At 43.2% G+C, this 27690-nt stretch overlaps 8 protein-coding genes across 14 annotated transcripts in view; 5 read left to right on the forward strand and 3 right to left on the reverse strand.

Moving 5' to 3' along the window:
* Positions 1-174: 174 nt before the first annotated feature.
* LOC108138983 (asparagine--tRNA ligase, cytoplasmic) lies at positions 175-2243 on the forward strand. The gene is made up of 2 exons (XM_017261568.2): positions 175-332; positions 442-2243. Exons 1-2 carry the CDS (start codon positions 299-301, stop codon positions 2082-2084), a joined length of 1677 nt encoding a protein of 558 aa, XP_017117057.1. The 5' UTR covers positions 175-298; the 3' UTR covers positions 2085-2243.
* LOC108138984 (general transcription factor 3C polypeptide 5) lies at positions 2168-4032 on the reverse strand. The gene is made up of 4 exons (XM_017261569.1): positions 3909-4032; positions 3651-3852; positions 3466-3595; positions 2168-3370 (listed from the first exon to the last, which is right to left on the reverse strand). The coding sequence occupies exons 1-4, from the start codon at positions 4026-4028 to the stop codon at positions 2374-2376; spliced, it is 1449 nt and encodes a 482-aa protein (XP_017117058.1). The 5' UTR covers positions 4029-4032; the 3' UTR covers positions 2168-2373.
* Positions 4033-4362: 330 nt separating this feature from the next.
* Positions 4363-7448, forward strand: LOC108139019 (pre-mRNA-splicing factor ATP-dependent RNA helicase DHX16). Its single transcript, XM_017261622.2, has 4 exons — positions 4363-4768; positions 4832-4968; positions 5133-6702; positions 6762-7448. The coding sequence occupies exons 1-4, from the start codon at positions 4419-4421 to the stop codon at positions 7387-7389; spliced, it is 2685 nt and encodes an 894-aa protein (XP_017117111.1). The 5' UTR covers positions 4363-4418; the 3' UTR covers positions 7390-7448.
* Positions 7449-7769: 321 nt separating this feature from the next.
* Positions 7770-9522, forward strand: LOC108139023 (protein l(2)37Cc). The gene is made up of 3 exons (XM_017261629.2): positions 7770-7893; positions 8100-8534; positions 8750-9522. The coding sequence occupies exons 2-3, from the start codon at positions 8103-8105 to the stop codon at positions 9146-9148; spliced, it is 831 nt and encodes a 276-aa protein (XP_017117118.1). The 5' UTR covers positions 7770-7893; positions 8100-8102; the 3' UTR covers positions 9149-9522.
* A 2406-nt stretch (positions 9523-11928) lies between these two features.
* LOC108138739 (aromatic-L-amino-acid decarboxylase) lies at positions 11929-15947 on the forward strand. Of its 2 annotated transcripts, none has more exons than XM_017261133.2 (3): positions 11929-12091; positions 12969-13054; positions 14270-15947. In XM_017261133.2, the coding sequence occupies exons 2-3, from the start codon at positions 12975-12977 to the stop codon at positions 15621-15623; spliced, it is 1434 nt and encodes a 477-aa protein (XP_017116622.1). In that variant the 5' UTR covers positions 11929-12091; positions 12969-12974; the 3' UTR covers positions 15624-15947. The 2 variants fall into 2 exon arrangements, with proteins under 2 accessions (XP_017116622.1, XP_041566393.1); XM_041710459.1 differs by lacking the exon at positions 11929-12091 and adding an exon at positions 12785-12898.
* LOC108138740 (protein anon-37Cs) lies at positions 15863-17692 on the reverse strand. The gene is made up of 2 exons (XM_017261134.1): positions 17588-17692; positions 15863-17535 (listed from the first exon to the last, which is right to left on the reverse strand). Exons 1-2 carry the CDS (start codon positions 17593-17595, stop codon positions 16017-16019), a joined length of 1527 nt encoding a protein of 508 aa, XP_017116623.1. The 5' UTR covers positions 17596-17692; the 3' UTR covers positions 15863-16016.
* Positions 17693-17934: 242 nt separating this feature from the next.
* On the reverse strand, positions 17935-22652 carry LOC108139033 (3,4-dihydroxyphenylacetaldehyde synthase). 2 transcript variants are annotated; one of them, XM_017261642.2, is made up of 3 exons: positions 22450-22652; positions 22147-22381; positions 17935-19464 (listed from the first exon to the last, which is right to left on the reverse strand). In XM_017261642.2, the coding sequence occupies exons 1-3, from the start codon at positions 22527-22529 to the stop codon at positions 18247-18249; spliced, it is 1533 nt and encodes a 510-aa protein (XP_017117131.1). In that variant the 5' UTR covers positions 22530-22652; the 3' UTR covers positions 17935-18246. The 2 variants fall into 2 exon arrangements, with proteins under 2 accessions (XP_017117131.1, XP_017117132.1); XM_017261643.2 differs by lacking the exons at positions 22147-22381; positions 22450-22652 and adding an exon at positions 20267-20738.
* A 2415-nt stretch (positions 22653-25067) lies between these two features.
* LOC108138899 (LIM/homeobox protein Lhx3) overlaps positions 25068-27690 on the forward strand; it is a 32696-nt gene continuing 30073 nt past the window's right edge. The window contains exons 1-2 of one of the 5 annotated variants that reach the window (XM_017261443.2): positions 25068-25082; positions 26629-27093. In XM_017261443.2, the coding sequence (XP_017116932.1) occupies positions 26718-27093 (376 nt within the window). In that variant the 5' untranslated portion in view covers positions 25068-25082; positions 26629-26717. Of the gene's footprint in view, positions 25083-25207; positions 25362-25600; positions 25619-25685; positions 27094-27690 lie in introns of those variants that run through there. The other 4 variants (XM_017261441.2, XM_017261442.2, XM_041710360.1 and 1 more) reach the window with 4 other exon arrangements.

Raw genomic sequence — 27690 nt, forward strand, 5'->3', positions numbered from 1 at the left:
TAAGCCCAATATTAATTTTTGATTGTAAAAAAAGGTATGTATGTATGTTGTTTTGATAAATTTATTCGAATATAAGTTAATTGGCGCTCAACATTCAAAAGTTTGGCTATATTTAGCTTTAAGCGTTTGCGTGGCAGTCGGTGTTTTCCAACACTCGCTTCTTATCTATCGAGTCTATCGAGTATCCGGCGTGAGGTATCGTTTTGGCAAAGGAGTTGAAGCTGATGCAATTTTACGCATATATTTCCGAGATATAAGGCGAGTTTACCAGTAAAATCGTAGTCACAAAGCAAATAAGATGCCAGCCGATCAAATGGCAGAGTTAACCTTGGGTAAGATAATTAATAGATTAATATTAATTAGAGCCGTCCACGTTGTCAGTCGGCCGAAAGTATCGATCTCTAATGTGCAATATTTATACATATGTATGACCATGTGCAGGTGCTATCTTCACGTCGGAGAAGAAGGGCAGCGATGAGTCGGGCGATGGCAGTGAATCTAAGCCGTTTAAGACCATTCTGCAGGCGATGCGTCACGCTGGCAAGGAGCCATTTCCCACCATTTACGTGGACAGCAAGGATCCCAATGCTGCGGAGCCCTACGAGCCGGCTGCCAAATCCCAGCTGAAGAAGATCCAGAAACTCTTCGTTCGCGAATCCCACAAGAATGCCGAAAAGCAGCAGCGCGAGGCCGACGATGCGGAGAAACGCCAACAAAATCTGGATGAAGCACGCAAGATAAAGATCTCGGAGGATTCCAGTCTGCCGGCGGCCCGAAAAATTCGCATTTTCGAGGGCACCTCCAGCCGGGATTCTCGCGTCAAGATCTACGGCTGGGTGCATCGCCTGAGGCGTCAGGGTAAATCCCTGATCTTCATCACCCTGCGCGATGGCACCGGTTTCCTGCAGTGTGTCCTCAACGATCAGCTCTGCCAGACCTACGATGCCCTCACCCTGAGCACGGAGAGCTCTGTGGTGCTGTTCGGCACGCTAAAGTTGGTTCCTGAGGGCAAAACCGCACCTGGTGGCCACGAGCTCAACGTGGACTACTGGGAACTGATTGGTCTGGCTCCGCCCGGCGGTGCCGATGCCATTCTCAACGAGGAAGCCCAACCGGATGTGCAGCTGGACAACCGGCACATCATGATTCGTGGCGAGAACACCTCAAAGGTGCTCAAGATGCGTTCCGTGGTCGCACAGGCTTTCCGTGCGCATTACGAGTCACGTGGCTACAACGAGGTGACGCCACCGACTCTAGTGCAGACCCAGGTGGAGGGTGGCTCCACGCTCTTCAAGCTGAAGTACTTTGGCGAGGAGGCGTACCTTACCCAGAGTTCGCAGCTCTATCTGGAGACCTGCCTGCCGGCTTTGGGCGATGTCTTTACCATTTCACAGAGTTATCGGGCCGAGCAGAGTCGCACACGTCGCCATTTGGCTGAATATTCTCACGTCGAGGCCGAGTGTCCATTCATCACGTTCGATGAGCTCCTGGATCGACTGGAGGATCTGGTCTGCGATGTGGTGGATCGTGTTTTGAAGTCCCCCTGGGGCTATTTGGTCAAGGAGCTTAACCCCGATTTCAAGCCGCCGCAGAAGCCATTCCGTCGCATGAACTACGTGGATGCGATCAAGTGGCTGAAGGAGAACAACGTGACCAAGGACGATGGCACGTTTTACGAGTTTGGCGAGGATATTCCCGAGGCTCCGGAGCGCAAGATGACCGACACCATCAACGAACCAATTATGCTCTGCCGTTTCCCGGCGGAAATCAAGTCCTTCTATATGCAGCGCTGCAAGGAGGATCAGCGTTTGACCGAAAGCGTGGACGTGCTGCTGCCAAATGTGGGCGAAATTGTGGGTGGATCGATGAGGATCTACGACAGCGAGGAGCTGCTCAAGGGTTACGCACGCGAGGGTATTGATCCCACGCCCTACTACTGGTACACGGACCAGCGCCTCTACGGTACGATGCCCCATGGCGGCTATGGTTTGGGACTGGAGCGCTTCCTCTGCTGGCTGCTCAACCGCTACCACATCCGCGAGGTGTGTCTGTATCCCCGTTTCCTTGACAGATGCAAGCCCTAAGCAGTGGAATACCAGTTTTTCCATCAGCCAGCATTTAAAACAAAATTTAACAACATCTTGCGACACTTAATTGTAGCTTCTGCTATTGAGAAATGAAATTTATTACACTTATCTGTATAACTAACCATGAATAAAGGCCGCGCCTATGCTTCATTTAAATGAATGAATTTTAAAGATTTTTTATAACACCATGCGAACATAATTATTAAACCATTGGTTTGCATTTTATAAAAAAAAAGTGTATTTATATTAAAATCTTATCATGTAATAGTTTCAGTCAGTTCTCCATTCAGCTAGTGATATTATCAAAGAGCTGTTCGATGTCATTGTCCACGAACTGCTCAGAGTTGTTCATGGCCTGCGTTTCGTCCAGCTCCATGTCCTCCTCCTGCGTATCCTGCGTATCCTCGTCCTCGGGCTCGTCGTCCTCATCGTCGACTTGGGTAACCGCTTCCACCTCAGCCGTTAGGTTCTCCTTGCGGTAATGGTTGCGCAAAAGTTCACTTATGCTGCCACAGACAATCTGTCGCACCTGAGCATCGAATCCTGGTGGCAACCAGCCCGTCCGCTCGTTGCACACGGCACCGGTCAACGGTGTGGGAATCTTCTCCAGCATCTCCTGGATCTTCGCCATACGGACGTCGGAATAACGCAGCATGCACTGCCTGGAGCGCGGCAACTTGTGCTCGTCGAAGTACGGGTAGTCAATGTCCTGAACCAAATCGGAAACGCGATCCTCGATGGGTGCGAACGGAGCATTCGCTGCCCTTCGTTGCTTCACGAATTTCTTGGCGTAAACGAACTCCGAGAGGCCAGTGCTGAAACGCAGCCGGAAATCGAAGGTCTGGTAGTAGCGACTGTTGAAATCCTTGCGAGGATCGTAGCCAAAGCGGACGTATAAAGTACGCCATGGACCGTTGCTGAAGTAAAAAGCCAGCGAAGGAGTGATGCACTTGAGCTTGTCGTTGGTCAGCCCAGATTCATATTGCAGGGCAATCCTCGTCCAAATGGGGCAGTCATCGAATAGCTTCTTGACCAAGGCCAATTGCTCATCGGAAACGTACTTCACCTTGAGACGTTTGAGGTTTTGGGTGTCCGCCTGGGTGGGGAAACTGTCCACCATGTTGAATGAGACCACTCCTTGGTTGTCGTACGTGGCCTTGGATTGCACTCCCAGCACCTCCTGTTGGCCATCCTCCGCGCCATCGATGCGATAGGTGCCCGAGTAGACCACATCCACGTGGGTAAACAATTCGGGCAGAGCCAAGAGCTGATTGTGTCGACGTCTATATGAAGATGGAATCGATTTAATAAGCTGTTGTTTTAACATTAACTATTTGGTATTCCTTCAAGATCTTTCCTGTTCTGAGCAATTACTCACTTAAAGAAATCCAAATCGGAGGTGTCCCTGGGTTTCAATTGATCCAATGCGTAGGTGAGCTCCTGGGCAGCATTGGCATTCTCACTTCTTGGGGTTGACCACAGTGGTAAATACTGAAAGTCACAAAGTGCTGGGAGTGGATATAATATTAGCAAATGTAGTTAATCCCAAACTGCCACTCTCACTTTCGAAAGTAAAACTCCTGCTGCAGTGGCCCAAAACTCTGACAAAATATTCCGGTGGCCGCTGCTTGTCCTTTTTGTGACGTCTCACCGTAATGGAGAGCAGGACACCAGTTTTATCCGTGCCATCACCAAAAGTGGGTTTATTATAGGGATTCTCCGGGTGGAAGTGCAACGCCATACGTTTTACTTCATCTCCCAGCACCTGGAATTAAAGAAAGATGATCAATAAACTGGCCATTATAATACTACAATATTTACCTTGGATACATTGATAATGCCGCCCAGAGTGGCTATCATCCGGTCAGGATTAACCACTTTGCCGGGATATTCAATCAACTCATATTCCTTTTGTGGATTAAAACTCAATTGGCGCGACATGTTCCCTGAGGTGAGTTGCAAAATAAAAACAGCTGACAAGCCATCAGTGTTGCCAAATTTGGCCAGTTAGCTTTTAAAAGTCTAAAAATCTAGAATTCTTGTATATATATTTAAAAATAAAACAAAATTAAATTAAAAGCTATCAACAAAGTATTATTGGAATTGTTTTTTTATCTAAGCCAACAAACCTCAGTTTTTTATTGGTATTTCGGATCACCTCAACATAAAATAGATAAAAATATTTGATCATTAATCAGCGGAGTCTGAAAATAGCCAAATCGAAAATAGCTAAGCTGCCAGCACGTTTTGTTATCGAATTTCTTATCGAAACCGGTCACTTCTTCTTCTGCATTGTTTTTATTTTGCATTTTCGGTTGTTTATTAGTAAAAATGTCGAGTAAAAACAGGAAACGAACGGCCAGCAGCAGCAGCAGTGCCGAGGAGCCGGACAGCGAGGAGGAGTCGCGCCTGAAGGATCTGCAGGAGCGCGATGAGTTCGCCAACCGACTAAAACAGCGGGATGAGGACCGCACGCGCAAGGTGGTGGACTCCACCGGCGGGCGCAAGGCCATCGAGGAGGCCACCAAGCGCCTCAAGCTGGAGCACGAGGATCGGGATAAGATTGTGCCCCATTTGCGTCTCCAGTCGCGTCGCCAGTACCTGGAGAAGCGCAAGGACGACAAGGTGGCCGAGCTGGAGGCGGACATCCTGGACGATGAATATCTCTTTGATGAGAGCGTGTAAGATAATGATTTTTTTCTTACCAACATATTTGTAATCAAGGAGTCAATTCCCCTTTTTAGCCTAACCAAACGGGAGAAGGAGGAGCGCCAGTACAAGAAGCAACTGTTGAACATTGCCAAGGAGCACGAGAAGGCGCGGGAATTGGAGCGCGTACAGCGGTATCATATGCCACAGGACTTGAAAAAGGGCGAGCGATGTGAGTTTAACTGTGTCCTTTGGCCTTAGAAAATACAGTTTATAGTTTATGTGAACTTTAAACCCATCATAACTTAAGTAATCCTTCTTTAATAAATTTTCACAAGATTATTGTAAGTTCTGTAAAGTTACCAAATAATTATCTCCATACTTTCTTTTTTCCAGCTGAGTACGTTGAGGTGGATGACTTCGAGAGGCAACCGAATTCGGAGCAAAAGAAGTGGGAGGCCGAGCAGTTGGCTTCGGCGCGTTTTCAGTTCGGTGCCAAGGATGCCAAGGCGCAGGAGGAGTACGAGCTGCTCCTAGATGATCAAATTGACTTTATACAAGCATTAACCCTGGACGGAAGTCGCGAAAAATCCTCTAGCCGCCAGCCGGAACTTACTGAAAAGGAACGCAAACGTTTGACATTGGATGAAACCAAACGATCCCTGCCCGTTTATCCCTTTAAAGATGATTTAATAGCTGCTGTAAAGGAACATCAAGTGCTTATTATCGAGGGTGAAACGGGCTCGGGCAAAACTACCCAGGTGCCGCAGTATCTTGTCGAAGCTGGTTTCACCAAGGACAAAAAGATGATCGGATGCACCCAACCACGTCGAGTGGCCGCCATGTCCGTGGCGGCGCGTGTGGCCGAGGAAATGGGCGTGAAGCTAGGCAACGAGGTGGGCTACAGCATCCGTTTCGAGGACTGCACTTCGGATCGCACCATTCTCAAGTACATGACGGATGGCACACTGCATCGTGAGTTCCTGTCGGAACCGGATCTCGCCTCCTACAGTGTGATGATTATCGATGAGGCTCACGAGCGGACACTTCACACGGATATTTTGTTTGGCTTGGTCAAGGATATTGCACGTTTTAGGCCTGAACTGAAGCTCCTCATCTCCAGTGCCACTCTGGATGCGGATAAGTTCTCCGCTTTCTTCGATGATGCCCCCATCTTTCGGATACCCGGTCGCCGCTATCCAGTGGATATATTTTATACCAAAGCGCCAGAAGCGGACTACATCGATGCTTGTTGCGTTTCAGTGCTGCAGATCCATGCCACCCAGCCTTTGGGCGATATTTTAGTGTTCCTTACGGGTCAGGATGAGATCGAAACCTGCCAGGAGGTTCTGCAGGATCGAGTCAAGCGGTTGGGCTCCAAAATCCGAGAGCTTATCGTTATACCCGTCTATGCGAATCTGCCGAGTGATATGCAGGCCAAAATCTTTGAGCCCACTCCTCCGAATGCCCGAAAAGTGATTCTGGCCACCAATATCGCTGAAACCTCGCTGACCATCGATAATATCATATATGTAATTGATCCAGGGTTTGCCAAGCAGAATAATTTCAATTCCCGCACTGGCATGGAGTCGCTGATGGTGGTGCCCATTTCGAAGGCTTCGGCAAATCAGCGAGCAGGCAGAGCGGGACGCACTGCACCGGGAAAGTGCTTCAGACTGTACACGGCATGGGCATACAAGCACGAACTGGAGGACAATACAGTTCCGGAGATACAACGCATCAATTTGGGCAACGCGGTGCTTATGCTTAAGGCTCTGGGTATCAACGATCTGATACATTTTGACTTCCTGGATCCACCGCCGCACGAGACGTTAGTGTTGGCCCTTGAACAGTTGTACGCCCTGGGTGCACTAAATCACCACGGGGAGCTGACCAAGCTGGGACGACGAATGGCCGAGTTTCCAGTGGATCCAATGATGGGAAAAATGCTGCTTGCCAGCGAAAAGTAAGTAATAATGAGCAATTCTTGTAAAATTCTTGCTAAATTCCCATATTCCTGTGCAGATACAAATGTTCGGAGGAGATGGTGACCATTGCAGCCATGCTGTCCGTGAACAGCGCCATCTTCTACAGGCCAAAGGACAAAATAATCCACGCTGACACGGCCCGAAAGAACTTCAATCACATGCACGGCGATCATCTGAGTCTGCTGCAGGTGTACAATCAATGGGCGGAGACGGATTACAGCACCCAGTGGTGCTACGAGAACTTCATTCAGTACAGGTCAATGAAAAGGGCACGCGATGTGCGAGAGCAGCTGGTTGGACTCATGCAGCGCGTTGAAATCGATATGGTTAGCTGCCTGCCAGAGACTGTAAACGTTCGCAAGGCAGCCACCGCCGGATACTTCTATCATGTGGCGCGTCTTTCCAAGGGCGGTCACTACAAGACCATCAAGCACAACCAGACGGTGATGATACACCCGAACTCCTCGCTTTTTGAGGAGCTCCCGCGCTGGGTGCTCTACCACGAACTGGTCTTCACCTCCAAGGAGTACATGCGACAGGTGATCGAAATCGAAAGCAAGTGGCTGTTGGAGGTGGCGCCGCACTATTACAAGGCCAAGGAGCTGGAGGATTCTACGAATAAGAAGATGCCAAAGGGCGCAGGGCGGGCTGAAATGACGCAATAAATTGGGACTGTCTAGGGGTGCCAATTAAAACGCATTTTATCCAAAACGGTTATAAGGTATATTCTTTAAAAGTTTTTAAAATTGTATTTTTGGCTAAAAGATAAAAAAAGTTGAGCTTAAATACATTTTCAAATGTTGGCGCCAAGATAAATAGTCGATATCGATAATTTTGTAAAGTACTTTGGTGGCGCCATCTATGTGTCGATTTTAAAGCTAATTTATGAAATACTTTGCATAATTTTTGATTCCCTAAATATAAGATTTCGATACCATAAGTAAATTTGTCGTGAAAAAATTTACCTTTCAAAGAATTTAATTATAAATTAATGAACGGAGTCGATACTTCACATATGGTAAAAGCATCGATAAGTAGTGGCTCCCTGGCAACTCTATTTCATCGATAACCGAGTTGCTCAGCCGTGCCGTTGAATTTCGTGTTTTGTTCATTCAAAGGGCAAAATTGCACAATAATTTGATTTAATTGAAACCAAAAAGCTTAAATAAGTAAGTTTAAATGCAGACCGACGAAATTGCATTGGAATACCACTCGAAATGGGCATAAAAACACATAAACAGCACGTTGTCTGCCAGCCATGACGTTCTAACCTAAAAAACTAATGAAATTTCCCAAGTCCAGTCGGCTTTTTATTTACATATGTATATAGATATAAGACAGTAACTGAATACTTTACGTTTGGTTCTTCCCAAAGATAATGGCTGCTCAGTTCTTCAATCGAATTGGCCAAATGGGCCTCGGTGTGGCCGTGTTGGGTGGCGTTATCAATTCGGCGTTATATAATGTGGAGGGTGGCCACCGGGCGGTCATCTTCGATCGCTTCACCGGCATCAAGGAGAACGTGGTCGGCGAGGGCACCCACTTCTTCATCCCGTGGGTGCAGCGGCCCATCATCTTCGACATCCGCTCGCAGCCCCGCAATGTGCCTGTGATCACGGGCAGCAAGGATCTGCAGAATGTCAACATCACGCTGCGCATCCTGTACCGTCCCATTCCCGACCAGCTGCCCAAGATCTACACGATCCTCGGCCAGGACTACGACGAGCGCGTCCTGCCCTCCATCGCACCCGAGGTGCTGAAGGCTGTGGTCGCCCAATTCGATGCCGGCGAGCTGATCACCCAGCGTGAGGTGGGTAGAACTAAAGGATGAAACCTTAATTCAGTACGAGCTTGGCAAATCTTGGACCTCAAAAATTGAATTAGATATTCGACATTCTAAAGTCCAGAAAAAAGATTAAATTAAAAGCCATTGTGTTGAGCTATGTAAACATATCTCATAGGGAAACCCTTTGCTTATTTTTTTTTATCATTACAGAATAACTAACTTTGTTTTAACCTTTGCAGATGGTGTCGCAGCGTGTCTCCCAGGAGTTGACTCTCCGTGCCAAGCAGTTCGGCTTCATTCTGGACGACATCTCGCTGACGCACTTGACCTTTGGACGGGAATTCACGCTGGCCGTTGAGATGAAGCAGGTGGCCCAGCAGGAGGCCGAGAAGGCGCGTTTCGTCGTGGAGAAGGCCGAACAGCAGAAGCTGGCCTCAATCATTTCCGCGGAGGGTGATGCCGAAGCCGCTGGTCTGCTGGCCAAGTCGTTCGGCGAGGCCGGAGACGGTCTGGTGGAGCTGCGTCGTATTGAGGCCGCCGAGGATATCGCCTACCAGCTATCCAGGTCTCGCGGCGTTGCCTACTTGCCCAGCGGACAGAGCACGCTGCTCAATCTGCCATCCACCATCGCGCAGTAGCTGGGTGCATCTAGTTCTGTTAAGTTGTAACTACCTATAGCATTTACTAAGTACTTTTCGATTTTGTTTCTGCTGAAATATGCACTACTCTAATGCGTTCGCCCGACTGACTGGAGAATATGAAGCGAAACAACCAAAATTTGTCTCATGTAATCGGTTTTTCCATTATCTTCCCGATCGGGTTCAAAATCCGGTCGCAGTGCGTGCCTCGGACGCGGCTCGACTTTTGTTGTTTCCGTTTGGGTCGTTCCTACGCGCGTTCCTGCCGTATTGGTGCCTAAGATCTGCATCTGGCTAAAACAACCCCAGTAATCAAAGAAACATAGACCATAAACAAATTCACTATGAGAAAAAACAATAAACAATAAATCTTATTTTTGGTGTCCTATTTTGTTTGAGTTATAATACTTTTACATAAAGAAAAATTTTAATAATACATCAAGAAGATTGAGAAAACAAAGCCAAGAGCACTCGTTTATAATGTTTTGAAAGCTATCACCTCTCGATGTAATTGAATCGTTTTCTTAAACAGGTTGATCAACAGGTGCTAGAAAATGTAAATCCAGCAAACTAATGTTTGTAATTAATGGTTCACAAAGTTGATAGCATATTTTTGTTCCGTCTTTAAAGTCACTTATTATTTTTATTTTTTTTTCAAATCGCGGATTTCGTAAAAAATACATATTTTTTCGATTATTACTTTGGGCGCTGTATGATATAGTCGTCTGATCCAGTTTCTAGATTCAGTCTTTTTAGAGGAAAAATATATAAACTTTATAGGGTCGATAATATCTTTTCAATGCTTTGAAAACTTTTGACTATATTGTTTTTTTAATATAGCAAGCCAAAACTCTGCGATTATATTTGTAAAAATTTATAAACTATATATATATATGAAAATATTTATTGATTGATAGCTATACAAGTTTATTAGTTACTATAGGCCTTTTAAAGATTGTAATCAATTTCTTTTAAAAAAGTGTTATCTCGCACGTTTAGAGTAAGTACTCTTTTGGAGCTCTCTAATTTTACGAGCTCCAAATAATCCATCGCTTATCTTATTTACCTATTTCTCTTAGTTATGCAATGCTCCTCTTAATGGCGCCATCGACATCGACCCACAAAAAGCGCCACCATCCCTTTTCTATTCATTCGCAACTCAAGTCGGCCATAAATCAAATTGTAGTATTCTTTGCCCCAATCGACTCGAACTTCAGCCACCCGTAAAGATGCGTAATGTGGGTGGCTGGGTGGCTTGGTGGCTGGGTGGTTGGATGGTGCCCCCCATCGCATTAATAGCAAAAGCAGCGCCGTTGGCATGGCATATAAATCTGTTGATTCAGTCAAGTGATTTGCCAAAGTGGCTTCGTTGAAATGTCAGGCACACACATTTCCTTCGCACTCAGCAACAGTTGGGCACCCGCAGGTCACCCAGCAATCTTATGCAGAATGAAAAATAAATACTTATCTACATATGACAATTAATTTAAATTAAAAATTAATTTTTAAAAGCATACTTCAACTTACTAGGAAGAAAAAATAGATTAAATGTTAAGTTAATTTAATAAAACAAATAATTTAAAACATTTTTTCTGGTCTGCTGTGTGACTTGAACTCGTTAATAAATGTAATAATGCGTCGTGCATCCAAAGGGGATATATTATATATAAAATATTACATTTGAAATCCTTTTTTCTCGGTGCACTCCTTCCTATTCCTATTCAAAAGGCTCAACCTAGCTCACTTCCCCACTAGCACAATGGCAAAGTGAGTGAGAGGATTGGATTATTTGACGTCACAATGTCATGAGCGGTTCGGGCCGCAACCGAAAACCCTGTCATATGTGATGCTTTGTAAACCGGTTCCGCAGATGCGCGTAAAGCGTGCCATTCGCAGTGTAATCAATTTCTTGTTTTTTCTATGAATTTCAATTTTTTTGCCTTTTTTTTGCGTGATTTTCTTTTCTTCAGAGCTAAAGAAAACCCCTGTTTTGGGTGACTCATGATGGGGGATCCCCGAAGCGATCGCTCTCTTTTCGTTAGGTAAAGTTCGAAAACACGTGAGAAGAATTTAAACAACTTAATTTTAATGGCTTTCATCTTCGTGGAACTAAGATCACAAAGCTCAGTGAAAAGATAAACAGAATTTTTTGCTTTTATCACTCAGATCAATTGATTAAAAATAATATAAATTTAAATATTTTTATGAGAACAAATAATTATAATAATATTAAAGCTTGTGTTCTGGGGTTAAAAACAAAGGTTTAATTATTTATGTTAGTTAAATGTCTTCATCGATCTATGCTCTGTTTTTTTAGTAATGCATAATCAATAGTTTTTTCTCTTCTAAAAAATTGATATAAAAATGTATAAATAAAAATTTTGATTATCATTTGTTCAAAAGATATTTATTAATTTACGAAAAAGTGACATGTTACAGTGTTACAGTGTTACTTAGCTATAGATATTTTTTAAATATATTAAAAAAAATTGTTTGCATCTTATATATAGCAGCCCATGCGATACCGAGTTTACCCCCTATCACTGAGTCACGGACAAATTAATATACATACATAACTTTTGGAAAAGTACAAAAATCACCGCAGAGAACGTGCACAAATCAAGCCAGTGCCGAAAGAATGTATTGTTATAATTTTATTTTTTCATGTGAAGTTCAGCGGCAGCAGAGCAGCGACTTGAACCGGTCCTGCGGAATCGACAGCGCCGTTGGCCGGGCTTTAAAAGCCTTGGCCAAGAGCGAGTAGCGCTCAGTTAAGAGGCGAACGCCGAGCGCACAGCAGCCCCCCCAAAAAAAAAAAAACTCGACAATATACTCGCAGCTAAACTGCAAAGAGGCAAACTCAAGTTGGGCAAAGATTTAGTTCGAAACGGAAACAAAGCTCGACAAGTGCAAATAATTAAAGGCAGTTAGCTAAAGTGCACGGTGAGTGACGCGTGTCTAATATGGGTTCATTTGTAAATACCTAAAGTGCTTGGCCAACATAATGAGTGCATGAAAAAGATTCATTTCGGTGCTAACGCGGCGTATACGTAATGCGGATTGGGCATATCTATAAGTGGGCATCTAGCCTTGCATTTGGTTTAATTTCTAAGTTCGCCTCAGCATTCTTTAGTTTTGTCGGTTTTTGGTATCTGCATGTTTGTGTATCTATTAAAAACAAAAAAAAAAAAGGTTTTTGTGTGCTTATTTGCCAGCAACAAGTCGCCATCTCAATGCCAACTTGTTTACGTTGTTAAAAAGTGAATTGAGAAAAAATAATCCAGCATTAATTAAAGCAAGAATGCTTAATGCATTCTAATTACCATATTAATTTTTAGTGGAAAAAATAAAATCTATACTTAAACCAAGCATACAAGCATGTCCAAAACTAAAATTTTAAAATTAACATAAATGTACTAGTATGTAATTAATACCTAAAATCATTATTCTATTGCTTATTAATGTTTGAATACATATATGTCTCAGTGTAAGCACTTGATGTTTGAAACTAAAGCTGCCACTGATTACCTTTATCTATAAACACTTTATAAATAAATTAACTCATACACTTACTTTTAACAATCGCACATGTTTTTCCTATCAGTCATTAAACTACAAATTTTAGTCCATTGCAACAACTTCAAACCAAAAATGAGCCATTTACCCGATAATAGCACTAACCTATTAAAACAAGCTAATGGCAATGGTAAAACTAACAATTTGGAAGATAAACTGGATCCCAAGGTTTCGGTATGTCTATAGGGATTACAAAAACATCGATATCCAATACTAATCTATTTATTTAAACCGACCCATTAAGATCGACATGGAGGCCCCAGAGTTCAAGGATTTTGCCAAGACAATGGTGGATTTTATTGCCGAATATTTGGAGAACATACGTGAAAGGTAAGCGCGAATGAATCAGTGTTCTCTCAATTAGCTTGTATTTAATTTAATTTGTCGCATTCGATACATATAGATATGTTATTTATATAGAATCTGTTGCTTGACCTCAACTTTTGCGTTCAATTCGAAAGTTCGTTCTCTTCGATTCCGGGCAAGTGAATGACATTTCGCACACGTTTTTAGCATTAGTCATGGGAAAGTCTCGGAGTTTAGGAACTGCGTTCAGTTTTATTTATTTAAAGGCAGTTTAAGCGACCTTCCAAGTACTTTCACAATTGCTCTTGAGCCTAAAACTAATTAATTATTGCTGCATTAAAAAGGTTTTTGTAAAGTTGGCGTGTCAAGGTCGATTTTTATGTAGATATAATTGTTTAGCAAACGCCTTGGGCAAAAACGAATGTCGGTTTATTATTCTTGCGAAATTCTAACGGTTTAGTTTCCATTACCTTGAATGTTAAAATTGAATCGGTAAAGTAATAAGTATTGTATTTTATTAACAAGTGCAACTGTTGAGTATTTGTAACCATTTACATTTTGTTTATATATAAAGCAGGTACATATGAAATCAACTTTTATTCCTAATAAAAAAATTTCATATATATTTTTATATAAAGTGCAATCGTGACAAGAAAATTTTATTTCTTGGCTACCATTACAATAAATATCTGGGCATAACATTTTTGTTTAAATTTAAATGTAATGCTTGCACTTTATTTTATCCTAATTTATGAGTTTGTTAATTTATTTTAAAGTTTTAAGCCATTCAATTTTAAAATATTCTTTCTTTAATTTAATTTAATTTAATAAGGTTAAAATCAATTATTTTATCTATATTTATTTTCTTTAAAACCCTTAAGATTTCTTATTTATTTATTTATTTTTTTATTTTATGGGGGTAAAGTCAATTATTTTATCTTTATTAATTTTCTTTTAAGCCCCTAAGATTTCTTCCCCTTTGGGATTAGAGAAAATGGAAATAAAATCCAGTCTTTATCAGCTTTGTCACTCCTCATTCTATTTAGTATCACTTTGCTACATATTTTTATTGATTTTTTATTGCCAGTGGCAACAAGTTGGGGATGCTCCTCCCTATTCCGTTTTCCCCATTCCCTAGTGCTTTGTGTGGTAACTGAGTTTCACAGTCAATTAGCAAGAAGCTTTTCCTGAATGGACCGAGTGCAATCAAGAGGCTAACGCAATTATCCCTATTTGCAGACGCGTACTGCCGGAAGTGAAGCCCGGGTATCTGAAGCCACTGATTCCGGACGAGGCACCCGAGAAGCCGGAGAACTGGCAGGATGTGATGCAGGACATCGAGCGGGTCATCATGCCGGGAGTGACGCACTGGCACAGTCCCAAGTTCCATGCCTACTTCCCCACGGCCAACTCGTATCCGGCGATTGTGGCCGACATGCTGAGCGGTGCGATTGCCTGCATAGGCTTCTCCTGGATCGCCAGTCCCGCCTGCACCGAACTCGAGGTGGTCATGATGGACTGGCTGGGCAAGATGCTGGACCTGCCGGCGGAATTCCTCAGCTGTTCGGGTGGCAAGGGAGGCGGCGTCATCCAGGGCACGGCCAGTGAGTCCACGCTGATTGCACTGCTGGGGGCCAAGGCCAAGAAGGTGAAGGAAGTGAAGGCCCTGCATCCGGAGTGGGATGAGCACACCATCCTGGGCAAGCTGGTTGGCTATTGCTCCGATCAGGCTCACTCCTCCGTGGAGCGGGCTGGTCTGCTGGGCGGTGTGAAGCTTCGGTCGGTGAAATCGGTGAATACCAGGATGCATGGCGATGCCTTGGAGAAGGCCATCGAACAGGATTTGGCTGAGGGTTTGATACCCTTCTATGCCGTCGTCACATTGGGCACCACCAACTCCTGTGCCTTCGATCGCCTGGACGAGTGCGGACCCGTCGGCAACAGGCACAATGTGTGGATCCATGTGGATGCGGCCTATGCCGGATCAGCTTTCATCTGTCCCGAATATCGTCACCTGATGAAGGGCATTGAGACCGCCGATTCGTTCAACTTCAATCCACACAAATGGATGCTGGTGAACTTCGACTGCTCGGCCATGTGGCTGAAGGATCCCAGTTGGGTGGTGAATGCCTTCGGTGTGGATCCCCTCTATCTGAAGCACGACTCGAAGGGAGAGGTTTCGCTGCCCGACTATCGCCACTGGCAAATCCCGTTGGGTCGTCGTTTCCGCGCCCTGAAACTCTGGTTCGTCCTCCGACTCTACGGCGTGGAGAATCTGCAGGCCCACATCCGCAGGCACTGCAACTATGCCCAGCAATTCGCCGATCTTTGCGTGGCGGACTCCAGATTTGAACTGGCCGCCGAGGTTAACATGGCACTGGTCTGCTTCCGTTTGAAGGGCAGCAACGAGCGGAGCGAAGCTCTCCTGAAGCGCATCAATGGACGCGGCAACATCCACATGGTCCCGTCCAAGATCAACGATGTGTACTTCCTTCGCATGGCCGTCTGCTCGCGTTTCACCCAGCCCGAGGACATGGTTTACTCCTGGAAGGAGGTCAGTGCAGCTGCCGATGAGATGGAACAGGAGCAGTAAATCCGAGATGGAAGGTCTGTTCCGCCGCGTTTAACATGTAAAATCAAATAGAGGAATTTCATTATTATTAGATGTTTACAAATGGACCAAGATATCCTCAAATATTGGACTTAAAAAACTAAATATCTTAATGTTATATGTTAAATCGGAACAGATGCTTAACCCATATTCCATTTGCGACATGTTTAGGGAATTTACAGCGCAACAATTTGTTAGTTTAGCGTTTAAGTATCGTATTGTTGATGTTGTTAATGCTTTTATTGTTAACGTTCTACGCCTAATTAAAAACATATGTATTCTGCTTAAAAATACAACAAAATGTAACTATAAATTTTGACTAGTGCATTTCTACGTTGGATAATTTGTACAGCCAATTTTGATTAACGATTGCAGTTAAAGGCAATGCTTGCAATTGAGATAGAAGTCAATGATGCGCTGGGCTTCGCGGATGCCACTGGACCGGGCGGCATCGATGGTGCCAAAGCCCTTGAGGGACGTAGCATCTCCGGCGAAGAGCAGACTTGGCGACCTCTCACCCAGCGGAGCGGCCAAGCGTTGCACATCGCGGGCACTGCTGCTGGTGGAGAAGTACGGACGACCGCCCAGGTAGCAGGCGGAGGTGCTCCAGTTGGAGCGCAGCAACTCCTGCGGATATGGCACCAAGTGATTGCTTATACAGCGCCTTAGCAATCCGGTGATTTGTTCCAGCAGCTTGTCATCCGGGAGCTTCTCAATCTCCTCGTAGTAGCCACCACCGACGTGCACTTCCAGCACATGTTGGCTGCTGGGCACTTGGCTGATCTCCACCACCTGTTGCGTCCAGTTTCGTTCCGCTTGCTGATCCAGAATGGGATTAACGAACGTTCCCAGTGGACGCAGGTTCGACTTTAGCCAACGCTTGATGGGCTTCTTGTACGAAAGGTAAATCTTGAGGGGATTGCCAAAGCCCAGGTTGCGTATGGCCATCATCTTGTCCAGCGGCAGCGTGGGCCGGAAGAGGATGCCCGCAAAGCTTTTGAGTACGCCCAAGGGCAGGGTGCAAATGATGTGGTCCGCACTGTACAGGCTGCCATCCAGACAGCCCACACTCTTCAGCGGCGCTGGTGTCCACTGTATCTGGCCCACCGGCTTGCCGATCTGCACCTGCTCCTTGTCCAGCTGCTGAATGAGATCGTCCACCACATTATCCAGTCCCGTGGGCACATACAGTGGACGCTGTTCCTGCTGCACCGGACACTTGGTAATGTGCTCGATGTTCACGTACTCCAGACAGCAGCCAAGGATGCTGCCGAACTCCTTGAACAGCGACTGGAAGATCTCACGAGCTGCCACCTGGTCCTCCGGCTGCGGAAAGGAGGCGCCAATGATGCGATCACTTTCGGTCCTGAAGTAGTTCATCACATTGTCCAGCGAGTGGAAGTCGCTACCCGTTTTAAACCGATCGGAGAGCTTGAAGCCGCGGCAGAGCTGCCGGAACAGGGTGTCAATAAGCTCCACCATGGCCGGTTTGATGTGGCCACCTTCCTGTTCCACCTGGACATAGGTGGGCCGCTCCGGCTGCCTGATCTGCTTGCCCAGACCCTCGGTGTTGCGCAGAAGCTCGTACATCGAGTCCTGTGACCCATCGATCTTCACCCACTTGGCGCCCAGTTCGCAGTAGGTGTCGCCAAAGCGTTGGGTGTTTATCCGGCCGCCATAGCGATCGGTGGCCTCCAGGATGACGGTGCGCCGGAAGCCATGGGACAACAAGTGCTGGGCGGCCGAGAGTCCGGCGAGACCTGCTCCAATGACCACTATCCGGGCATTTTGGCGGGCTGCCTCCAAATCCGGACTGTGATGCTGCTGGTCACCGGTGTGATCCGCCTGGAACACCCGTGCATTGTATAAGCTGCGCCTGCTGGCCAGTTTATAACTACGGGTAGCGGTTGTTAGTGGGTGCTGCAATCCCCTGGATTAAAACCTACCATTGCATGGCAAGCGGCACTGGTTTCCTTCGGTTCCCAAACGGGTAAATTTAATTTTGTCTGGATTTTTGAAAGGTTGTTGTGAGCACTAGAGGTGACACACTGAGCTATCGATTTTTGACCTTGGCTGGCCTATCGATTGGCACATATCAGTGGTACCGATATTTAAGCTTTTGATTTTTGGTGAAATGCAGCCACACTAATGCGCCAAAAATTTGATTTGCAATTTCAACTTAGTTTTACCAGTTATCTTACTATTTATTTAACTTTGCTCTTGAGCTCTTTTCAAAGGGCTGAAATTAAAGGTTGATGAACGTAAATAATGAAAATTATTTTTGAACATAGGATTAAGAAGAATAATAGAATTTATTGAATTTAATTTTAACGTATTTAACGTATTCTACAAATATTTGTGAGGAAACGAAAATTAAGATATAACGTCATTGTATTTCCTATAAGTACTTTTAGATTCTACAATTTACAAGCTAAAAGTCGACAGGTTTTTAAAATAGATATTTTCCAAAATGTCTTATATAATTTTTTTCTCATTTTATTTTTAAACATGTAGTTTTAAACAAAGCTAAGTAAAACAATTCGAACTAAGGACAACCTAAACATAAATAGTTAAACGGCAAACGAATGGGTCTGTTGCGTTCTGCTCACTGAGACTTCTCGTGCGTTGCATTTTCGGTGGTCAGATGGATCTGGAAGTGTTGCGTAAGATCGGCCACGTTTCCCGACTTCCGTGCCAGCAGAGACTGCTCCTCCTGCAGGCCCGTTAGCTGCGATTCGATCTCCGTCCAGGCGAAGTCGATATCGGACTCTTTGGTACCCATTCCGCAAACAACGAATCTGAGAAACTGACGTCCCGCATGCTCGGCCTTTACCATATAGATTTTCTTGCGATCCATGAGACGCTGCAGGAGTTGGGTCGTAATCTCATTGCCACCTTTTGGCCGGAAGCAAACCAAACCGAGAGCCCGAGGAGCCACCATTTCAAAGCGGGAATCCTTGACCACCAGTTGCTCGAACTGTTTGGCCAACTCGATGTGTTGGCGCACATGATTCCTCAAGCCCTCGGCTCCCAGAGTCCGGAATGTGATCCAAACTTTAAGGGCCCGGAAGCGACGACCCAGCGGGATTTGCCAGTGCCGGAAATCGGGAATTTGCGACTGACCCTCGTGCTTGTGCTTCAGATAAATGCGATCCACATTGAAGCTATCGACCACTTTGTTGGCATCCCGCAGCCACATGGCCGAGCAATCGAAGTTGACCAGCATGAACTTGTGCAGGTTGAAGTTCAGCGAATCCACGCGATCCAATCCCTTGCGCAGATCCGAGCATTCGTCCAGGGCGAAGGCACCACCGGCATAGGCGGCGTCCACATGGAGCCACACCTTGAACTCCTCGCAGACGGCGGACAAGGTTTCAATGTCGTCGTAGGCACAAGTGCCAGTGGTGCCCAGAGTAGCGATGCAAATGACCGGAATCCGGCCCGCCGCCACATCCTCTTGGATGGCGTGCCTCAAAGTTTCCCCACGCAGCACGAAATCCTCTCCAGCCGGCAGCAATCTAATGGGCATGGCCGCCAGAACGCCAGCCTTCTCGATGCAACTATTGCTCTGATCCGAGGAGTAGGCCACCAGGCGACCCCGCACCTCGCTTTCGCTGACCTCCGGATGCGATTCCCTGTAGCTGACCACCGCCTGTTCCCTGGCCGCCAGGACAGCCACCAGGACCGCCTCACTGGCCGATCCCTGGATCACTCCGCCACCGGGCCCATCGCTGGCGTGCTGGAAGTGTTGGGGCAGCTTCAGGAACTTGGCCAGCCAGTCCATGACCACCACTTCCAGTTCTGTGCACGCCGGACTGCAGATCTGCGAAAGAGGAGGAATATTAAGTTATTGTATAGTTATAAATTATGGTATTACCTAAAAAATATTAATATTATCTTAATATTTAGTTATCTGTTAACTCTTAGCACTATGATACGATAAAAAATAAATAAATATTAATCATAAATATGTATATTGTTAGTTACTATTAGTTCGGCATTCATTTTGTAATTTTAATTATTTCAAATGACTTTATTTTGCTTTAAAAGTTAACAACAGAATAGAGTTAACGAAATATTTTAAAGCTAAAACTTTAAAAGTATTTCATTTACATTCGATGTTAATAAAATATTTCTTAAAAAAAATTTATGAAAGATACAATTTTTACTTTTAATTTTAAAAACAGCCACAATCGAACTGGTCTAAAAAAATAAAGTTATAAAGTTATTATTCCTACTCATGGTAACATATGAGGTCCAGATATAAGTCTTTGTTCAATCAGTTTCCCTTTTCATACTATTGTATTCTTTTTAACCAACTTTAAAGCTATCACTCTAATGATAAAATTATTCTTTCGTTTTGCCTAATCAATTCTTTGTATATTCAAATTTAATTATTTGACCTGCCCAGGTAAAGGTTCAATCAACACAATAAATTTATATCGTGACAATTGCCGATTGTGTTGTGGGAAAAACTCTCTTCGATCTGATGCATTCGCAACCTGTTTGTCGAGTTCTTGTTTTTACTTTCACCCACCGAGCACAATGGGCGCCCATTCAGCCGGCCAAAACAATGGTCAAAAGCGAGATTTCACCACCCATTTCACCAGCGTGATGCGACCTACCCAGCTGAATCCGATGATGCCGAATCCACTGGCCAGCATCTCACCCACAATGGAGGGATATGAGGTGCTGGTGGGGTAGTAGGCGTGCATATTGGGCGACTGCCAATGGGTGATGCCCGGCTTGATCACTCGATTGATGTCCCCGAGGACTTCTCTCCACGACTCAGGTTCTTCCGGCATCTCTGTGGGCAGCAGGTCCAGCAGATAGCCGGGCTCCACATTGGGCAGCACCTCATCGTCCCGAATGTTCTCCAGATAGTCGGCTATAAAGTCAACGGCCGCCTTGCCAAATTCCCGAAACTCCTTGGCATCCATTTCGCTGACAATGTTTCGATATCGTTTTCTATTTGCACTTTTCACGTTCTGTTTGTTTTGGTTTTATTTTTCCGTTTTCGATTTGTTTACCCAACACGATTCCCAATCAATCCGTTGATGCTACACCAAGTCGCCTGAGGTTCACTCTGAAACCGATCGCCGGTGACGACCGGCTTTTATATACCCAATGCTCTGGACAGCCTCCAGTGCTGTCAGTTTGGCCTTTTTTCCCAAATTTGGCTATTTAAGTTTTTTAACGTAAAAAAATAGTTTTTATTTAACATTTTTCGATTTTAGACTGCATAAAATTATTAAAACATTTCAAATAATTAATTGGATGACATTGAAACATAAGTTTAAGTAGAACTTTTTTGCTTAGAATAAAAAAATTTATTAATATCACAAAACAAAATCTTTCACAACTCGTTTAGTATTTAAATTTTCGTAACGGTGTAAAAATGTTTAAAAAAAATCAATTTCTTGAAAATAAATATCAAACAAATTACAATTTACCCTAAAACTTGAACATATATAAATCATTTTAATAAAATTGTGCAACAAAACTTAAACCTTTACCTAGACATTGAGGAAATATAATGCCCTTAAATTTTAATGCAGCCAAAGTTTTCTCAAAGGGTCATTTCTGAGAGCCTCGCATAGTAGAACACGAAGCGTATCGAATCTCTAAGATTAGGGATCGGTACGGGCGAGCGTATATATAAATTATAGTGTTTATCGAAGAATAACAATTACTTGAAAATTTCCCTAATCGTTAAGCGGTTGAGTTAATCGATAAAGACCGATGCTGTTACTTACCAAACTACTGATGGGAAATTGCTTATGTCTTCCAAAACTGTTCCCACTTTTTTGTGTATTGTTCAGCTCAGCGTTTTTCGCTAAGTCACTGCTCTCTTAGACTCTCTCTCTTAACAAAAACGTTTGAACAAATTTAAGCATCGTGAGTCTATATCAGTCAATCAAATATATACATTATAATTAAGCTTTAGAGATTAGAGTCAATTGGTAAGACAGGCACTATAATGAACAGTTTTTATAAATTTCTATAATTAGAAGACTGTGCTTCTGAATTTTCCTCTCTCTTAGAATTAATGTCTAAACTACTTATACCGTTATTAAGATGTTTTCTCAGTAATCTTAAAATAGTGAGTCATTATTAATAGGTGTATTTATAAATTTCTAAATAAAAAATTAGAAATAAGTAAACTAACATGTTTAAATTAATTAAAACTAAATGCCGTTTTATTGAATCGTTGATAATGTATGATTCTGACCAATGGTTTTAAAAAATTCGGATTTGAAAGACAAACAGTTCCCAATCATTCTCTTAGTCTAGCTCTCTTAATTAATCTTTTGATTGACATTAAATCACTTTTTAGCTTTAGAAAATCCAAGTTATCAGGTAATGATCTTAAACACGTTTTACAAATTTAAAAAAGGAAAACATGTCGCGAAAATTAAACTTTTTTAAGCATATCGAATCAGACGCACTATTATTTTTATGGTAAGCAATATTTTTCATATCATTTCCCATATAGTGAACTTACCCAACTGAAACCCAGGACTCCGATGCCCGCGATCAGGAGCTCACCGATGATGGAGCCCGCCGACGAGGAGGACGGAAAGAAGGCATTAAAGTACGGCGATTGCCAGTGGGTCAGACCCGGCAGGATAATGTTCTCCAGATCCTTGAGGACCTCCCGCCAGTGGTCCGGTTGCTCGGGGATTTCCTTGGGCAGTTGATTGATCACCGCATACGGAGTGGTGGTGGGCAGGACATCTCTGCGGGGAGAGATCAAAAGAGGTTCAAAAAGCATGTCTTCAAGGATTAACCATTGCTCGACACACACCTTTCACGTATCCCACTTAGATAGTTAATAAGAAACTCAATGGAGGCATGGCCGAATTCACGAAACTCATCGAAATCCATGACAAGGGTTGATCCTGATTAATCCAAAACTTTGGTGGAATCTCGTGAGTTAAGCCGCTCGGTTAGTTCCGCACTTGTGCACCGCTGACATTCGAATCTACTAATGAGCTGGCTGCGCTTTAACCAAGCCTCAATGAGCCCCGAATCTCGAGTCGTTGTCGCGTAGGCCCCAACCAATAAAAAGTTCAGAGGGAAAACAACAAAAAAACAACAACAAATCCGACTATGTGTGAAAATGCGCACTGGCAGCAAGTTTTTTTTTTGTGTCGACCCATTGCCAAGATTTATGTTTATGTAACTATCACAAGACATTAAAATAAAACAAGATCGCCGTACAAAAGTGAAAAATGTCGAAGAAGAAAATTTAAATAAACTGCTTGTTAATTGTCTATTAAAAAGTGTTATCCAAACAATAGACATTGCGTACTAAAACCCCCATATTTCTCTCTGAATCACTGTCAATCCGGTTCCATATCATCGCATCATCAGCAATTAACTGTCCCAAGTCGAGCCCATTTGGCAAAATACTTCATGTGTTTAACCATTAACGACACCATTAGATAGCCACAATAAAGCGTTTGGAAAATTTGAAAGTCAAAGTCGATTTTGTAACCGCGGAAGTGAAGCCCCGAATGGTACACCATCGATTGGGAATGGATTGGTTCGGTTCGGTTTGGTTTGGTACGGTCTTCGTTGAGTGCATTTCATCAGCCATTTCCATTCACGATCAGTTTCAGGGTCACGCTGCATTTTTATGCTCTTAGCCTATATATCATTATACCCGGTATTCATTGGGTTCAAGGGTATACTATGTTTTTGTGTTGCTGGCTCTTGCACATTGTTAATGGGAACCAAACAAGCCCGGTTGCAAGCTGAAAACACTACTGGACAGTACAAATTTGGGTTTTCTGAACAACGTGAAAACAAACCAAACAAAATACATAATACAAAATATTGGTGGTTCTTAAGAAAATAAAGTATTTACTGGCAAATAAAAAGAATAAAGTATTGATAAACAACGTAGAAACATTTTTTTAAATTTTCTTTTTAGGTATTTAATAAAAACATCAAAAACCGATCTTATTGGTTTAGTTTACTTTTTTATTCGTATAAGAGTAAAACACATATTAGACATTGATAATAATAACAAGCAAGAATGGTTTATTTAATTATTTAATCTTAATTTTCTCATACAAATATTTACTTTTTGTGCTCATATTAGTTAAACAAATATTAGGCATACTAAACAATAATAGTAACCAAGAATGTTTATTTTTAATATGTTGGGTCAGTTATTTACTATAAAAAATATAGTGTTTCCGTTTTCGAAAATGTAAATATTTAGTTTTGAATAACAGTAAGTGAGACAGTTTATTTAGAGTATTACAACGTGGAACGTACTCGTCGAGCGACCCATGCATTCCAGCTGTTCTCGGTACTTGGTTCCCCCATCGCATTGAGCCCAACCCATAAACGACCTTCTTCTAGTGTCCACTTTTGTGGGTGGGGAACTACTGTGGAGCACCGGGTTCGCTTCTGTTTTCGGGGATGACGTTGGGGTTTTTGGGGTTCAAAGTGTTTGGCAAAGTATTTGGCGCGCTCTAAGCGGCTCATAAATAAATGCGAAAACAAAATCGTTTTTGCAGACGCAACGCATTTGAGGGGATTTTGGGATGGGACGGTGGATATACTAAAACATTTGGGTGGCAAGGGGTGAGTTCTGAACAGTTCTAATAGACAGACAACACCTTCGCTATGCAGATACAGCAATCGCTTGGATACAGGGTGATTCGGGTAGATTGTTGCCCACAATAACCCCCCTTCTTCCAACGGGAATTTTGTAATGCGCCGGCGCTGGAAAGAAGTCGAACCCTAGGAATAGTATTGCCCACCCACCCACTTTAATGGCGACGCTGGGGCGATAAGATAATGCCACTGGTATGCGCATGCCTGGATTTCCACCTCTTTTGTTGTTGTTTTTGTTGCTTTTGCCTATCAACGATTTCCAATGTTTTCAATATAAAGGGGCGGTGCCAGTTTTTACCCTGGAAGCCTGCTTTTTGGTGACCGCGCGCGTATTGACTTGGACTTTTGAGTTAAGTTTCTCATATTTGTTTCGCCTCTGCCGACGTCGCTGCTGACTTTTAAGTGCCGTTTACTGTTGTTTTGGGGCCAACGAAGGTGTCGCTCGACGTTGGTTGGCTTTTTGTTCTACCCACTTTTCTTTTTTCTCGGTTTTTTTTTTTTCGCCTCCTGCACTCTTGCAGTTAGAAATTCTTGAGGCAGAGGGAAACAAAAGTTATCCAGTTCACTTATTGTTTTTGTATTTTTGGGGCTAAAGTTTTTACGCTTTACAAATATTGTAATGCTCTTGGAATTTTTGTGGAATGAGATCAGGAGAGAGATATACACATGCGCATGGCCAAAAAACAAGCATAAAAATGTCGACGCTGTCGCTTTTGGCGTTGTCGCCTTGTTGCCATTGTTGTCCTGCCATTCAGGGCTGGCTGTATGCATTTTACCATATCATTTGTGTCACATTAAGATCAATTGGTAAACACACAAACACACACACCCGCACACACACTCGTACACATATATCACGCATACGCATAGCATACCCATATGGGCGGCCAAAAGGCAAGCGGCATAAAAAGTATCGTTAAAAGCTCACAGTCTAAATAAAAGCGTGAAAAAGTGCGCAAAATACAAAAAAAAAAAAAGAAAAAAAACGAAACGAAAGAAGTCGAAACGACAAAGAAAGTAAATAAAGATGCAGCGCGGCAAATAGAGGATTCCTGGCCAGTGTTGCCATGTCCAGGGTTGTCGCTGGTAATGTACCGTTAGCCATTTACCGTCGCCATTTTGCCGCACTCGGTTCGCATTTGCCGTCGTCGTTTCCGTTAACGATACCGTTACCGTTGTCATTGCCGTCGCCAAAATGGCGTTCGCATAAAATCGTGTCGCAAATTGAATCAAAATAAAGCAAAATAATCAAATAAAAATAAAATAAAACCATAAATTATAGAAATTAAATTAATAAATACTGCAATTAAATGTGAAAGTGACAAAATAAATAATCAAAAAGGGTAACGCAGAATTTTCTAGTTGGTTTTCAATTTTCCGTCGCAATGTGTGCAATCCCAAATAAAACGATAAAAGTCTGATGTACTATTGGCAAGTGAAAAATAAACAAGCCATTTGAAAAAAATCAGTCAAGGATTTTATTTTGAAAAAAACTGATTCTGAAACTTAACTGTGCATTTTTAAACCTGATGTTTGAATTAGTTATAGTTGTTTAAATGGCAATAGATAGTAGAATATTTATTTTGAAAGTAAAGGCCGTAAAGGTTCAACGGTTTTTTATTGTCCTCAATAAAATTACATTTATATTGTCTAATAAAATTGGTTAAGGGTGTTTAACCTTTGTTATGAGAACATTATAATTTTTCGATGTAATAGTATGTAATAACTACTTAAAAGTTTTAATAAATAATGTTTTAGTTTTCATAGGAGTAAATATAAATCACCAATAAAAATCACCCAAAATAATGCCCTAAAGACAATTACAGGGCTACTTCACAACTTATACAAAGTATTTTCATAGAAAATACTCGGACCTTGACTCTTTTTCATTAGATAATAGTGACCATCCGCTCGAGAATTCACCTCGAGCCAGACGATGAGTAGATATGCGCTGATCAAATATATAGCTATTGATCAGTTTGTCCCTTCCCGACTTACATAAAGCGCAGCTGACTTTCGCCTGGCCGAAAGTGTCCCCCCGTGTCGCAAACAAATTCAAATTGCTCAAGTCCCTGGCTGCTACTTTAACTGATAGAGGCAGCCGAACGACGTTGGGCACGATTCCAAACGAACGGCTGGTAGTCTAGAATCTAAGAAACGAAAAGCCCAAAGAGACCGCCGCGATAAGGTGAAAACCGAAACAGTCAACGGAGCTAAAACCGAGCCAATGCCAGTTATCGAACAGACAGCGATCCCGCCTAGCGGAGTGGTTTTGTTTCGCCGTTGAACGGGACGCGAGTGCGGAAAACTAACCAAAGAAACGTTTTCGTTTCCTTTTTTTATATATATATAGAGCCCAAACAACCGTGTGCTAATTGAAATACATAAGTTAACTGAAATATAACTCATACGACGCGTGTACAAATCACCGGCCTCTTAGCAATGATGCAAACCCTGAAACCACCGCCACCGCTACACCATCATCACCAGCATCAGCAGCAGCCACATCAACACCAACAGCATCCGCATTTGCAGCATCCGCAGCTGCAGCAGCATCAGCAGCAACAACAGCAGCAACAGCACCTGACAGTCATGGATAATCACCAGCAACATCAGCCGCATATCCATCAGCAACAGCAGCAGCAGCAGCAGCAACAATTGCCACCCACGCCGCAGGCATCGCACCTGGTCGGTGGGCAGCAGCAGCAGCAACAACAGCAACAGCAGCATCCGCACCACAATCACCTGGCTGTCGACCAGGATGACCCAAATCCCGAACTGGTGCTCGCCTTAATTTCCAGGAACCGTGCGCTCGAGGGTAAGTGGCCAAGTCATGCCATCTTTGATTCAGCCATGTCCATCTGAGCTCTGCTTTAGATTCCTTCTTGCACAGAGATAAAAATGTTTGTTTTAAATAATTTGTTATAAAGGTAAAACATGAGTGGGGAATTTTATAAAGTTTAGAATAGTATTACAATCTTAAAATCCTTTGAAAATCTTAAAAATTCATTGCATAGGTCATAAATTTGTAAAATGTTTTTGATAAAATTCATTGCATAGGTCATAAATTTGTAAAATGTTTTTGATAAGTTGAGTCTTTCTCATTGGGACAAAAAAAAAACTTTAATAAAGTGAAACAGATATATATTTATATTAAGGCACTCAAAAAACCATTTTAACAACAAACAAATCAATATTACCCACGTAGAGAAAAAAAATGATCAAAAACATAGTTGAACAATTTTTGATAAATGGTTTTGTTTTACTTCTGTACTTCCACCCAAAACGTGGGTTTTAAGAGCTTTGTTTATTCTGTGTATAATGTATCAAACTTATTTTTAAAACATTTGTATACCTGTATACTTGTGTTGTGCACACTCACATGGTGTTTCGCAATCTTTACACAGGGAAATAA

The sequence above is a fragment of the Drosophila elegans genome, unplaced genomic scaffold (genome assembly GCF_018152505.1).
Source record: "Drosophila elegans isolate 14027-0461.03 unplaced genomic scaffold, ASM1815250v1 contig_814, whole genome shotgun sequence".
In the NCBI taxonomy this organism is placed as follows: Eukaryota; Metazoa; Arthropoda; class Insecta; order Diptera; family Drosophilidae; genus Drosophila; species Drosophila elegans.